The sequence below is a fragment of the Aspergillus oryzae genome, chromosome 8 (genome assembly GCF_000184455.2).
Source record: "Aspergillus oryzae RIB40 DNA, chromosome 8".
NCBI lineage: Eukaryota > Fungi > Ascomycota > Eurotiomycetes > Eurotiales > Aspergillaceae > Aspergillus > Aspergillus oryzae.
In genome coordinates this window covers 1,059,452-1,074,525 of record NC_036442.1, presented here as the reverse complement: position 1 = coordinate 1,074,525, position 15,074 = coordinate 1,059,452, and the positions used below count along the sequence as shown (strand labels likewise).

At 50.2% G+C, this 15,074-nt stretch overlaps 5 protein-coding genes and 1 non-coding gene across 6 annotated transcripts; 3 read left to right on the top strand and 3 right to left on the bottom strand.

Annotated features, from left to right (window-relative positions):
- Window positions 1–413: 413 nt before the first annotated feature.
- On the top strand, window positions 414–2,606 carry AO090103000072 (putative dynein intermediate chain; the record flags this gene model as incomplete). The annotated part of the gene is made up of 3 exons (XM_001826631.1): window positions 414–548; window positions 624–1,421; window positions 1,482–2,606. The coding sequence occupies 3 exons, from the start codon at window positions 414–416 to the stop codon at window positions 2,604–2,606; spliced, it is 2,058 nt and encodes a 685-aa protein (XP_001826683.1).
- Window positions 2,607–4,245: 1,639 nt separating this feature from the next.
- AO090103000073 (putative phosphatidylglycerol specific phospholipase) lies at window positions 4,246–5,827 on the top strand (the record flags this gene model as incomplete). The annotated part of the gene is made up of 3 exons (XM_023233459.1): window positions 4,246–4,560; window positions 4,631–5,306; window positions 5,340–5,827. 3 exons carry the CDS (start codon window positions 4,246–4,248, stop codon window positions 5,825–5,827), a joined length of 1,479 nt encoding a protein of 492 aa, XP_023093798.1.
- A 1,166-nt stretch (window positions 5,828–6,993) lies between these two features.
- Window positions 6,994–8,760, top strand: AO090103000074 (putative tannase; the record flags this gene model as incomplete). The annotated part of the gene is made up of 1 exon (XM_001826633.1): window positions 6,994–8,760. The coding sequence occupies one exon, from the start codon at window positions 6,994–6,996 to the stop codon at window positions 8,758–8,760; it is 1,767 nt and encodes a 588-aa protein (XP_001826685.1).
- Window positions 8,761–9,155: 395 nt separating this feature from the next.
- On the bottom strand, window positions 9,156–11,041 carry AO090103000075 (MFS transporter; the record flags this gene model as incomplete). The annotated part of the gene is made up of 2 exons (XM_023233458.1): window positions 9,156–10,372; window positions 10,429–11,041. 2 exons carry the CDS (start codon window positions 11,039–11,041, stop codon window positions 9,156–9,158), a joined length of 1,830 nt encoding a protein of 609 aa, XP_023093799.1.
- Window positions 11,042–11,845: 804 nt separating this feature from the next.
- On the bottom strand, window positions 11,846–11,919 carry AO090103t00005. The gene has a single exon. It is a non-coding gene; the product is annotated as a tRNA-Ile (tRNA).
- Window positions 11,920–12,883: 964 nt separating this feature from the next.
- AO090103000076 (uncharacterized protein) lies at window positions 12,884–13,633 on the bottom strand (the record flags this gene model as incomplete). Its single annotated transcript, XM_023233457.1, has 4 exons — window positions 12,884–12,913; window positions 13,042–13,146; window positions 13,277–13,384; window positions 13,505–13,633. The coding sequence occupies 4 exons, from the start codon at window positions 13,631–13,633 to the stop codon at window positions 12,884–12,886; spliced, it is 372 nt and encodes a 123-aa protein (XP_023093800.1).
- Window positions 13,634–15,074: the final 1,441 nt, after the last annotated feature.

Below are 15,074 nucleotides of genomic sequence, written 5' to 3'. Positions count from 1 at the left end.
GCCCAGGGTCCATTATCAGAACGGGGCCCTTGCGGACACTCACGTTGACACCTTGTGCGGTAGCCATCTTTAAGATCCTGGTCTCCGGAGCGGAATTCAAAAAAGGACAAATAAACACAGGGTAACAAGGCCGGATTCCGAGCGACCGTTTGGAGGGTATCAATTGGCAATGGCTGGCAATCGATAGGATACTCAGAAGCTTGTTCAAGGCGAAGTTCCTGTCGCGAGTTTTTCCGGACCGTCGGGGGCCTGTGCTTATGTCATCCGCCGACCCGGACTCTGGGCGCGGGACGGGGAAGTCCAACTAACGCGCATAACATACCTTGAGACGGGAGTAAATAATCATAAACTTATAGTACCCGAACTGGTTTGGTTTGGATGGTACGTCAGCCCATCGGCTGTCTCAATTCACCATGTCATCAGCCATGCAGCAGCGAAAGGCAGAGATTCTCGCCAAAAGAGCGAAACTTGCCGAACTAAAACGACAAAGAGAGTTGCGCCAGCAGGAGTTCTCACAGAGTCGGGCCAACAGCGGTGATGCTTCCGAGGTAGGGGACATTCTTCAACACTACCAATATTTTACAGGAGAGCCATGTCTTTTTAACTCCCCCCACCAATTATAGGTTGTGTCCCCAGTTCCTAGCCGTGCCGATAGCAGAGCGGAGCTCGATGACCTGATCTCACGTCTGGTGGACCGTCCCGGGTCGGCGTCCATAAGCCACGCAGATGGCCCCTCACGCAAAGGGAGCAGGCCGAATTCAGTGATTAGCGCTAGCCAAGTGAGCGGAGACCATGCCGAGGCTTTTATCCCTGCTGCGCGACCAGTTTCGCACTCGATCGCCGTCCAAACTGTCGGTGCAGAGCCATATCCTACAGCACCAGCCCCTGAACCAAAACCCGAAATTGTTACATACAGCAAAGGAGTCCAGACGGATGACTCCAAACAACCACAAGGTACTTTATCGGTAGAATCCGATGACGAAGATGGGCAGGATCCTACAGGCACAGGTAAACGCCTAAGCAAGAAGGAGCGCGAGCGCGACGAAGAGATCCGGAAGAAGCTCCGCGCAGAAATCGAGGAGGAATTGCTAGCTACGCAACAGAAGGCAGAACATGACGCCGAGGATGACTCTTCAAAACTGCGGTATCCATTGCGCACACTGGATGATGACGAACTGAAGGCTGTGACTTCTTCCGAGGATTTCCTGGACTTCGTCGAACGTTCCGCAAAGGTTATTGAGCGTGCTCTCGATGAGGAATATGACGTACTAGCGGATTATGAGCTTGGTGGACTTGATGGCGACGTGGAGGAAGATGACGAACATGGAAAGAAAAGGAGAGGCATCAGAGAGGTTTGCCAGTTTTGGGACGAACGATGGAGCAAGAAGCGCATGATCAGCGACGTGAGCTTTTCTCCAAAGGTCTGTCACCATCGAAATTATTTTTTACCTTGTTATGCATCGCTGACTCGTCACATATAGTTCCCAGAGCTTGTTTTAGCTGCATACACCAAAAACCCATCTGCTCCCCATGAACCGGACGGCCTGGTTCAGATTTGGAACCAACACCTGCAATCCCGCCCCGAGTATGTGTTCCATTCTACATCCGATATCTTGGCGGCCAAGTTCTCCCCATTCCACCCTAATCTTATCGTCGGCGGTTCATATTCCGGGCAGGTCCTGCTTTGGGATACTCGGTCATCGCGCGCAGGTGGTGGTGCACCGGTACAGAAGACGCCTCTGACTGGTTCTGGGCACACTCATCCAGTTTATAGCATCTCAATCATCGGCACACAAAATGCTCATAATATACTTACTGCGTCTACGGATGGCGTAGTTTGTGGCTGGACTGTTGATATGCTGTCTCAACCTCAAGAATATCTCGAACTTTCTACTCCCCCGCCATCTAAAACCGAAGACCTCGCCCCCACGACCATGTCATTCCCACAATCCGATCCGACATTCTTTATCGTTGGTACAGAAGAAGGCGGGATTTACCCCTGCCATCGCTACGACCGAGCCGGTGCTAAGGCCGGAACCGACCACCGCCTCGCGTATCGTGGCCATGCGGCCCCTATCATGTCTACTGCCTTCCACCCGGCACGGGGCCCCGTTGATCTGGGAGACCTGATGCTAAGCTCTAGTTTGGATTGGAGCGTGAAGCTATGGCGTGTTCGGCCACCAGCAACCACAGCACCGGCCACCTCGGCCATCGCGGCGACACAGGTTGTATCTCCGATTCTGGACATTAACCGTGAAGACGTTGTCTATGATGCCCGGTGGTCTCCCCACCGCCCTGGAGTTTTCTCCCTTGTCGACGGTGCTGGAAACCTCGAAATTTGGGACCTCTACACGGATACGGAAGTACCAGTTGTGCGGACCACGCCGTCCAAGGGCCGTGGTGGCATTTTGACGAGTAGTCTCAACAAGGTGGCCTGGGAGGAACGCGAAGGAAGGCGGATTGCCACAGGTGGATTAGATGGGGTTGTCACCGTATTTGAGGTAGGGAAGGGTCTTAGTGGTACTCCTGAAGATGTGCCAGCCGAGGAATGGGCCGGAGTGAAGCGACTGGTTGGGGGACTAGAGCAAAAGGACCGGATCAACTGACGTGATAATTGGGTTTGTGATTGGCATAGATCGCTTCGCCTTCTAAACTCCAGTGAGACGGTCAATGTGATTTGACTCCAGACTTTGTGCGGGGAGTGTTGATCCCCCGTTGCCAGAACGCCGCAAGATCTTCATGCGCAGGCTACCGTCCAGTTGCTACAGCATAGTAGCTTCCCCTACTTTCCCTTGCTCATTTTGTGTCAGATTTCCTTGCATGGCGTCTTTATTTAGTTTTTATCATATACCCCTCGGGCAGCTGTTGATGTATGTATGCATTTGTTGGACCAGGAAGGCGGGTTCTCTGGATTTATACTCGACCTGACTTAGAAGGGCATTAAAATGTAAATATTCTACTTTCGAGATATTTTCGGTATCCAGCAAGACAAGTAGGGGTATCCATGCCATATGTGTCGCCATATTCCTGTATGTCTCAAGCCGACATGAGCTGCCGTGTTGGACGGTATCAAAAATGGCTCATAGCCCGCAGGGATCTCTCGGCACTACGGTTCCCGATATGGCCCGCATGGACATGGATTTGCCCATCTAGGATATGTTACGTGATAGGTAACACTTGGGCATCTCGTAGATGAGTACGGAGTACTATCGGACCACAACTGCCAGACGAAGGAGTTGGTCACAAGTGACATGGACACTATTTTAGTGAAAGTCACTAATACAGTGAAGTATAATTTCAAAAGGTTGTCTGATCTCGTTGTATCGTTTCTGGAATCTGCGCGCATGACGGAGAGGCCCCAGCCCCATGATGGTATTAGGGTCCTTGGACCATAAGTTCCATTTCGGGCCATTTAGAGAGGGAAAATTGTGTCTGGCATGCATCCAGGGCTATATTGGAGGGAATATACTTTGCCATGACTGATCACTCACCGCTAATCTTCTGGTCCGATCCTTTACGGCATATGCGGTTTCAGTGCTTAGTCCTCATGGTTAAGCTTCACAAGTATTTGGAGAAAAGTCAACACCTGAGGGGGTCAAATGATAAAGTTTCCGTCGATGGCCAGCAAATTCTCCTAGAGACGGGAAACTGAATGTAACTAGCCGGTAGAGTAAAAAAGGAACCAGCAGAAGAGCAACGTTCCAGTTCGTCACATATCTATCCGAGGTCTGCAAAAATGACGCACGGATTGCAGACCTGTCGGAGGATATCCAGGACTCCAATCCGACCGTTCCCAAGCGAGGTCATTCATTCCGATCACAGACTCAAAAGTTGGAGAGTTTGATTGTCATCAGGGGATCGACACGGGAACCTGATGCCTTGCATGGCACATGCCTGAGAGGAATCAATAATTGGAACGATGGCGGATTAGGGCTTGCAAGTCTGTTGACTCTAGACCGAATGAGAGGGGAAGAGTTAAGCCCCTTGCGGTATGGAGTTGCCGTGATGCCGAGTCTTTCCCCAGCCAATCCACTGACCTCCTCCAACCATGAGACCGCATGCCGACCACCAATGGAGCCTTTGGGCCTGAGGCTTGCCCCACCTGCAAAAGGGTCCTTATCGATTGTCGACCCCACGGCAAACTACACCTACTACTAACTAGTAACTACTGTGTGATACAAACTCACATTCAACCCTCGTCGACTTCTGCAAGGAAGCTAACTGATAGCACCACTGCATTCCATCATGCAATGGCAACCACCTTCGGCCCCACGTGGCCCATCAAAGCCCGAATTGCAGCCGATCCTCAGGCCTGATCGGGTTATACAGGAGGATGGACTTGCTCATATAAAGGCGGGGACATGGTCACCAGAAACACCACGTCGTCCCTGGCTGCGCACGACTCTTATCACGGTGCTGCTGTTCATCATGAGCATCATTTCCTTGCTCGCGTTCTTCTCCCTGGCGCTGGGTATCAACGGCCTTCCCCATGCCCGTTCCTCAAGCCCTTCGTACGGCAAGCCGGTAAACCCTATCAAGGACACTCCGATTAAGAACGTGGTATGTTTCGCTTGCTGTCATTTACTGAATGGTTAGCCTTCCCGACCTTCAGTACTAAGTAACACTATAGGTGGTATTGGTCGAGGAGAACCTGAGTTTTGACGTGTTTGCTGGTGGCTTGACATACAACGCCAAAATTGATGGGTTGGTCAACCGCGAGTACTGCAACCCATCAAACGCTTCAGATCCATTCTCAGAGAAGGTTTGCGCCAAACCGATCGCGAAGAATGTGGCCCCCGATGATCCGGACCACAGCATTACCGGTGGTAACCAGCAGGTGTATAGCACCTATCACCCCAACGCGAAGAATGACATGCCTGGCATGCAGGGCTTCGTAACAGAGCAGATTGTCTCTTACGGGCTCGGCTCCGATTTGAGTCGCGCTGCCGAGGTCATTAACTACTACACGCCGGACCACGTGCCGGTTTTCAATGCCATGGCCGAGAACTTTGTGCTCTTTGACCGCTGGTTCGCAGCGGTTCCGGGGCCGACCAACCCCAACCGTGCGTATCTGACTTCGGGCACCTCGCACGGTCACGGTCAAAATGACCACGACTTCGATATCTCCAACTTGCCTCAGGTGTCTATCTTCGAACAGCTCTCGGCCGCCGGCATTAGCTGGATCAACTATTCCAACACCACTGGTTTTCTTCCAGATTCTTTGTTCTACCAGTGGACTGCCAAGAGCGGCAAGGGTACCACCAACGTGAAGTCTATTGACCAGTTTTTCAATGATGCTAAGGCCGGTACGCTGCCTCAATTTACCTGGATTAACCCAGAATGCTGTTCGTATATGTCCTTCCACCCCCCTTCTCCAATCAACATGGGCGAGGGCTTCATTAAGAGCATCTACGAGGCGTTGCGCTCTTCCCCGCAGTGGAACGAGACGCTGTTCATCCTGACATTTGATGAGCACGGTGGTTTTGCCGACCATGTGTCTCCTCCTGAGAATGTGCCGGCTGGCGATAACCTGACGTATACCGAAACGGCCAAGGACGGCCAAGAGGCTACCTTCCATTTCGACCGTTTGGGTATCAGAGTACCTACCGTTCTGATGTCTCCATGGGTGGGCAAAGGCGTGGTTCAGAATAGCCCGGCTGACCAGCCTAACGAATTCACCCACACCTCTATTCTCAAATATGTGGCTGAGCTCTGGAACCTGGACATTCTCACTCCTCGCGTCGACTGGTCTCCCAGCTTCCGGGGTCTGATCACCAACACTTTCCGTGAGACGCCGGAGAAGCTACCTGAGCCGGCTGATTTTTAAAGAAATGAATCTGTACAGTCTAGACTCGATGTCTAGAGCCGCATATGACCATGATGACGATATAATTATGACAATAACCGTTTCAATTAAATGAGTCTAGGCAGCCACGAAGGTTTTGCCTTTGTGTGAAAATTCTCTATGCCCATCTAGGACGCATTACACTAGAAAATTGTAAAATTGGCTCAGCCTCCACTGCCTTGAAGTCTTGTCAGGGGGAGCCGGGTATATACTCTTCCGTAACTCTGAGTATAATGTTTGGTACTCGTCAATTGTCCCTATCGTTCGTTGTTCAAATGTTGATCGACCTTCGTTAACAGTCCATAATCGGTTGCCCTGTTCTGTAAACGTATTTGGGAGCCGCTCAGCATTTTCCGCCTTGGTATAGGTCTTCTTGTTGTAGGTATACAATGCTACGATGTTGAGGCTGATGGTACCTGATGCTCGGAGATAAAAAATTAAACACAACACGTTAGGTAACGTTTGATGCAATTTGCCCCTGATCAACGATTGGAACTGGAGGTGATTGGAGACCAAATTCTTCAGCATCTTATCTTTGATTGTTAACTCCGAGGGCTCGGGAATAGTTACCCGTTTCCTCTTAGCGGATGCAATAGAGCAAGAAAACGTGCCAAAATACTCAAGAAAGACCGCGTCAGACAAGATGAGTGCCAAGAGAGAGCCAAATCTCGGTCATTGTATCTCCCTTGAATGTTGCTGACATGGTGGCTCGATCATGGATAGCTTTGCACGCGCAAGGGTCAGGGCTGCATGGAGAGATCAGATAAGGCCGGATCTCAGCCGAACCGGAACATCAGATAACAAAAATTCATCGTCGGACGACCGGAGACTACTACTACTACTAGTATCAACTCCGCGGGTCGAGCCTCGAGGAAGACCTTTTGACTTGGCATCTTGCCACGCAACCCGGTGACGACAGCCTGAGTAGAATTAAGGATGGCAAAGCGTTGATCTGCCGTTTGGTCCACAAGCTTGTTACGAATCCCGAACCTTATGATGCCGAAGACGGTGGTCTCTCAGCCCTAGCCTTGCAATAAATAGGACGATAGTTTCCCTATGGCTCCTCCTAGATACGACCTCATCATTCGTTTATTCCTTTCGTATCCTTTGAACACTCCTTGACCTCTGCCATTCTTTTGGTTCGAAAGATGCGCCAACACTCGCGCATGGCCGTTGCTGCTTTGGCAGCAGGAGCGAACGCAGCTTCTTTTACCGATGTGTGCACCGTGTCTAACGTGAAGGCTGCATTGCCTGCCAACGGAACTCTGCTCGGAATCAGCATGCTTCCGTCCGCCGTCACGGCCAACCCTCTCTACAACCAGTCGGCTGGCATGGGTAGCACCACTACCTATGACTACTGCAATGTGACTGTCGCCTACACGCATACCGGCAAGGGTGATAAAGTGGTCATCAAGTACGCATTCCCCAAGCCCTCCGACTACGAGAACCGTTTCTACGTTGCTGGTGGTGGTGGCTTTTCCCTCTCTAGCGATGCTACCGGAGGTCTCGCCTATGGCGCTGTGGGAGGTGCCACCGATGCTGGATACGACGCATTCGATAACAGCTACGACGAGGTAGTCCTCTACGGAAACGGAACCATTAACTGGGACGCCACATACATGTTCGCATACCAGGCACTGGGAGAGATGACCCGGATCGGAAAGTACATCACCAAGGGCTTTTATGGCCAGTCCAGCGACAGCAAGGTCTACACCTACTACGAGGGTTGCTCCGATGGAGGACGTGAGGGTATGAGTCAAGTCCAGCGCTGGGGTGAGGAGTATGACGGTGCGATTACTGGTGCCCCGGCTTTCCGTTTCGCTCAGCAACAGGTTCACCATGTGTTCTCGTCCGAAGTGGAGCAAACTCTGGACTACTACCCGCCTCCATGTGAGTTGAAGAAGATCGTGAACGCCACCATTGCTGCTTGCGACCCGCTTGATGGAAGAACCGACGGTGTTGTGTCCCGGACGGATCTTTGCAAGCTTAACTTCAATTTGACCTCTATCATCGGTGAGCCTTACTACTGTGCTGCGGGAACTAGCACTTCGCTTGGTTTCGGCTTCAGCAATGGCAAGCGCAGCAATGTCAAGCGTCAGGCCGAGGGCAGCACCACCAGCTACCAGCCCGCCCAGAACGGCACGGTCACCGCACGTGGTGTAGCTGTCGCCCAGGCCATCTACGATGGTCTCCACAACAGCAAGGGCGAGCGCGCGTACCTCTCCTGGCAGATTGCCTCTGAGCTGAGCGATGCTGAGACCGAGTACAACTCTGACACTGGCAAGTGGGAGCTCAACATCCCGTCGACCGGTGGTGAGTACGTCACCAAGTTCATTCAGCTCCTGAACCTCGACAACCTTTCGGATCTGAACAACGTGACCTACGACACCCTGGTCGACTGGATGAACACTGGTATGGTGCGCTACATGGACAGCCTTCAGACCACCCTTCCCGATCTGACTCCCTTCCAATCGTCCGGCGGAAAGCTGCTGCACTACCACGGTGAATCTGACCCCAGTATCCCCGCTGCCTCCTCGGTCCACTACTGGCAGGCGGTTCGTTCCGTCATGTACGGCGACAAGACGGAAGAGGAGGCCCTGGAGGCTCTCGAGGACTGGTACCAGTTCTACCTAATCCCCGGTGCCGCCCACTGCGGAACCAACTCTCTCCAGCCCGGACCTTACCCTGAGAACAACATGGAGATTATGATCGACTGGGTCGAGAACGGCAACAAGCCGTCCCGTCTCAATGCCACTGTTTCTTCGGGTACCTACGCCGGCGAGACCCAGATGCTCTGCCAGTGGCCCAAGCGTCCTCTCTGGCGCGGCAACTCCAGCTTCGACTGTGTCAACGACGAGAAGTCGATTGACAGCTGGACCTACGAGTTCCCAGCCTTCAAGGTCCCTGTATACTAGTGTGCTTGTATTATTACTTGCGACCATCTCCTATATGGAGTGACGAGATTTGGGGATCCCTTAGCTTCTTAGTGAAGTTAATCTTCCCAACTTTTATTCTTCATTTCATGCTTGCTGAGCAACTGGCTCTTTTGTCTATACATTTTAAGTATTAAACCTTGGTTGAGTGTAAATACTCAAACTGGGGTCAACCGAGACAAACTTATTTTTCTTCTTTCCACGAAACATTCCATCGAGCTTGTACATAGATAATCGCATAAGACCAATATCACAGTGAAGACCACTTCACCATAACCACACGCAAAAGCCCACCAACAGACAGTAACCCTCTTCATCTTAAAATATTGATTACCTATTTTTAAACATTACATACTAATCAACCCCTTAAACCCGCATCAAAGCCCCAAAAACCCCCTCTTCCTCCCCTTAGCAGACCTAGACCTGGACCTGGACCGTCTCGAGATGGCCGAATTCCTCGTATTAACACGATCGATATCATACGGATTAGCCTCATAACCCGCATTCCCGTCACGCATAGTCGACAGCGAGCTCCTACCCCCAGACTCCAACCTCCCCAAATCCTGTCCTCCATCAGCACTCCCCCTCCCCTCAGCCTGGACCCTAACCTCCTCATCAACAGCCTTCTCCTCCTCCCCCAGAGAGACCGTCTTCTCCGCCAACCTCCTCATAAAATCATCCGCCTCGGCGGCATATTTACACTTCCTCCGTATAACAGCCCCATACTTATAAAAAACAAAGGGAAAAGGCACACAAGCAAGAGCCAGAAAAGCAGGAATGCAGGAAGCCCAATGGACGCCCAGATTGCGATACATGTAAGTCGTGAAGAGGGGGAATCCGGCACCGAAACAGGATCTGATAATTGAGTTTGCGGCCAGCACGCTAGCAGCGTAGATAGTATATGCATCGATAAGATAGGACATGATATTGAGGAAGACAAGAACCATACCGAAGCCGAAGGGGGCGGCGGCGATGATACTGACTATCCAGTGGACGGGGGGTGCGTTAGTCCAGGCGAACCAGAAGAGGCCGATGGGGATGGCGATGCTACCGAGCATGGTGGGGGGGAGACGGGCTTCGGGGGGCGCGAAGCCGTGGTGGGCTTTGTGGATTGCGACGTAGCGTTTGTTGTCGTACATGTTTAGAGCGACGGCGAGCATCATGCCGATCATGACGCCGAGGAAGGGGAGAGAACCGACGCCTTCGGACCAGCCGCGGAGCTGTTGGAAGACGATTGGGAAGGCGTCGAAGAGCATGTAGAGGGTGCCGTAGATGATGGCCATGTAGGTTGAGAGAAGGAGGACGATGGGTTCGGCGAAGAGGAGGATCCAGGGGCGGAGAAGGGCGGCGCCGAAAGCGCTTGTCATGGTTACTTTACCGCGTTCGAGCTCGAGTTTGCTTCGGTGGACTTTGCCGGTTAGGGTTGTGAGGCGGGCGGCGCGTTTGCGGAGGAGTAGTGGTGCGTAGGTTTCGGGCACCAGGAGCGATTCCACGATCCAGATTAGGCCGGTGAAGGTTGCGAGGAAGCCTTGTACCCAGCGCCAGCCGGCGTTTTCACCGAGGAAGCCGCCTATTACGGGGCCTAGGGTTGGACCTTTTTGTTTCTTTTTGTTAGTTGGGGTTGAAGATGGTGTGTGGTGGTGTACGTACCTAGGAACGGCGCGCCGGCGAATAGACTTGTTGCTAGACCTCGTTCTTCTGCTGGGAAGATATCGGCGATGACGCCTCCGGCGTTTGTTAACGGTGAGGATCCGAATGAGCCAGCGAAGAAGCGCAGGATGATCAACGTCCAGCTATTTTGTGCACCGGCGGCGCCGGCACAGAAGAATGCAAGAGCGCCATATGAGACGAAGAAAACGATCTGGCGACCGATCAGTTCACTCAGAGGCGCCCATACTAACGGGCCAACTGCAAAGCCCAGGACGAACAGTGACACGCCGAGCGTGGCCACTTCCTCGCCGATTCCGAAGTGCTTGATGACTTCTTGGATGCCGCCTGCATAGGCGGAGGAGGAAAGCGAAACACCGAACGTGGCAAATGCAACGGTGATAGTGTAAGCCCATTTCAGGGACTTGTTAAGCAACATCGGATTGCGGGGATCATTGGGGATCCATTCCACGATGTAGGGGTCATCATCTGTGCCGGAACCCTTGTAAGGGTAGTCGATTATTTCGGAGGTGACGACGCCTTGGTCGGTGAGTAGGCGCCAATACGGTATTCCCTGGGGCTGGGGGGCTTCGTGGATACAGTCTTCGGAAGCCATTCCAAGGGGCCTGTGTGGATATAGCTATGCTATTGCGCATACTGTGTGGTGAGAAAAAGTAAGAGAAATAGACAAGGATCGAAAATGAAAGGATTATATACGCAATACCGTTGGCTGACACCATGAGATCAAAATCTGTGAGATGATAACAACTACAGATCATAAAATAGAAGAGAAGATGACGAATTGCAACACCATTGGCTTAGAGAGCTGTATACATCGGGTGGTCGCTCCACTTGGGTGATCCTGCAGCCCGCTTGGGTCCACTCTCCGTCGACTCGGCTTGTACTTCGGCAAGCCGAATTGCATGATCTCGTTCGCGTCGATACCGAGGCTCGGGTACGGGATTGGACGCAGTAGCCGTCTTCTTAGACAGTTAACTGTGTTCTAGAACGATTACACAGTACGGGGCAGGGTATACATGGCATATAGTTAAAATAAGCTTCAATCAAGCCCAAAGGTTATTGTAGATCTGTAGGCCCGTAGGGGCCAGGGCACCTGAGCCGCTTAGCTATGTCATTCAATGTTGATTATTCTTCGTTCTGGTGCACACATATATATTATATTTGTACTTCCTGACCGGACAGGGCAAGGCATCCTCGGACTTATGCATCTTTTGGAAATAGACAAGAAATGCTTGTGTCTTGAGAGAGGTATATGTTCCGTCCTCTCATGTCGAGGATATAGTTTATGGCGTGCCTGTGGGCCAATATACAGTAGGTTCTGGTTATATTTGCAAGCAAGTTACACACAATGCGCGCAAAGGTGTATAGGAATAATGGAAGAGGAGTAAAAAAAGATATGTGGTCCCAGGGAGGCTCGAACTCTCGACTTCTGAGTTATTAGCTCAGCACTCTAACCAACTGAGTTATGGGACCAATTGTTGCAAAAAGAAATCCACAATTGAAGCCTAGTTCCAAAATTGGTACGTCTAGTTTGATTCCCACACTTCGCCCACTTGGCAAACGGCTTCACGATACGTACCTAGGATCCTCTTGGAATGAAAGAAATTCATCAGACAGCAGAGACAAGATTTCGCAACCAAGGAATGTCATAGCTGACTGTGTCATTTTACTGTGTCATGCTGGTTATTCTTCTTTACCCTAGAGCTCATTAGGCGTTGACTGATGAATAGAACTATTGTTCTCATATTTATATATCTCCATACTTAACGAATCTAGCATTGGCCGGAGCATAAAGCATCCACCTATTCTACATCGCTACGCGAGACCCTTGCCATGTATGTAAGAGCCATACGATAATATGACCACCCTGTGCCAGTCGAGAAACACCACAATAGTCGTGCGATCCTCAAGAACTGAGGGTCGATGTCGAAGTATGGCAACCATCACATACTTGACTAAAAAACCTTCAAATAGAGCAGAAGGCTCCCTTGCCTCAGGTTTCGCCTCCCTATCCAATCGATCCATTGACCTATCACCACGATCTCTTCATCTGAAACAAGCTATTCCTCGAGGAAACGAGGATGCTATCTTAGATGGATGGGACCGGCTGCTAGACCGCGTAGCAGCCGGCAAACTGGCGCATTGGGATTCTCATATGATCACCGAAAGATCACTATTAGTATCATAGGGTTATAATGTCTAGAATAGAGACAGACGAATGACTCGTATTATAGCATCCACACATATATAAAAGAGTGACTTATCATTAGTACGTACATGGAACGGTGTCCACATTGCAATGCACAGTGGACATCCGCCAACTAAGAGATAAAAATTGGAGATAGGCATTTTTTGCTTTTGCTTTTGAACAAATTTAGACAGAGAATTAATACTTTTGATGTGACGATCCCATGATCAGTCTTTAGATGCTTGTTGTTCAGTTCTTTTGGCAGCAGCCCCAGCAGCCCTAACGATGACTTGTTAATATAATTATCCTTACCTAGAACAAGTAAAAAGGCATACCTCAGAGCCAGTTGGGTGCTAGGACAAAGTCAGTCATTGCGATCACCAAAAGCTTTTAAAAGAGTAACTTACTTCATCACTGGCACAAGTAGGCTTCTCTTGCAAACACATGGAGAGACACATCTCCTTCTTGACAGGGACGACTGGCTCGATTTTCTGGCAGCAGCCCCAGCATCCCTAAGCGAACGCCGTTAATATAGTTACACTTGCTCATGTCAAATAAAAGAGACATACCTCAGAGCCAGCGGGTTTCTAACCAAGGTCAGTTAGTGATGCTATTCTAGAAAGATAACATATAACGACTCACCTCATCGCTAGCACAATTAGGCTTCTCCTGTTGACACATGGAGAGACATGACGCGCGCTGGACAGGTGCAGCTACTGCTTCGATTTTCTGGCAGCAACCCCAGCAGCCCTAGACACTCATTGTTATTGATACTCTTATCTATGAGTGAAAGAGATATACCTCAGAGCCAGTTGGACGCTAGAACGGGGTCAGCAATAACACAACGAGAGAAGTGACAGAATAACATACTTCATCACTAGCACAAGCAGGTCTCTCCTGCAGACACATGGAGAGACAAGCGTTGCTCTTCTCAGGAGCGGTGGGGGCAGCGGTAGCCAGAAGGAGGCAGGCCATGAAGATAGCAGAGACACGAAGCATTTTGGCGGATGTATAGAACAAAGAAATGTTTAGAAAGAGAAACAGAGATGATAGTGCGAAGAATGTTTCCGTATGTAGATGAGAGAATGTTGTTGATGGATTATCCCTAAACACAAGATGAATTGTCCGAATACTTATACCCCGGAGTTGACAATTGGACTGTGATGGTCAGACTATCCCTTGCTCTCCGGATCGTATCCGGGTGGATCAAACCCGAAAGTTTTAGAAATAGTAACTATGTACCCCTGACAAGAAGACCTGAACACACCAGGGATTGCTAGTGATCATACCTGTGGCTTCGGGCCGTGCGTTATTTATGGCGCCTAGTGGAGCCAAAACGTTTTTACTACCCTGGATAATCCGATAGGTGTCTGTGATTACAGCATTGACCAATACTTAATCGATCGTCAATAAAACCGAGAAACATACCAACCAACGGAATACGAAGTCAGCATATTCTGTCAGAGCCGGTGGCGATAAACGATATCGCTGCTGTGGCAGATTCCTCCATCAGCATGGTATGCAAGGGGCCTAGAATTACTTGGCGAGAATGGAAATGCAATGGCATGTTTCTTTGCATCGCATCTGATGCCTCATTCAAACTGAGAGTAGTATAGCTTTACGAGATGGAATGTTGGATATGTGGTTTGCCACAAGCAGTATAGATTGTTATGCATGGGGTGATTTGGAAGCTCGGGTGACAATTACATAAATTCTAACGGCGATGCTGTTGGGAATCAATGAGACCGAAGCGTCAGCGAACGTGCGTAGAGACTGTCATACCTAAGGGACTCAGTGCGTTGATTCTTGCATGTTGACCCTGGTTCAGGGAGTACAGAGCACTATAACAGAGTTTTCTCTACAAGTGACGTCGTTCTAGGCTTTACCTTATGGCTTGAATAAATGGTTATGATTTGCATTATTCCTTGGCAGGAGTCTAGTACCAACTGAGAAAAGCACAAAACGGCTTGTCTGTGGGCGATTCATACATACCTCTTATGTTATGATATCACAGTAACACTGCAGGTGGCGGATGCATATCCTTGTCTGTACCATGATCCTTTTGGAAATGGTGTATGTAGGTACCCTGATCCTTGAAGAGGTCTCGAATTGCGGGTAGAACCGGCTAAGGCTTTTTTTGTTCGTTTGTATATTAACTTTTCGAGGTACAAGGGCCAGAAGCTCTACGAATTATACGATTATTGATATTAGGTAACCGTGGGATACGTTGGGAGCTAATGAAATGGTCATAAAATTGGATCCTCAATATATGGTTATCGAAAGAGAGTGAACATACCAAGACGTGCATGGCTGAAAATAAAGTTTTTAGATGCATGTCATTTCTGTTGATCAAGGGTTTACAGTCTAGAACGAACAGAGGAGTAGAAAAGTCTAGAAGTTCATAAGAACCCCGATGGCAACCGGGCCGTTTGCAAATCAG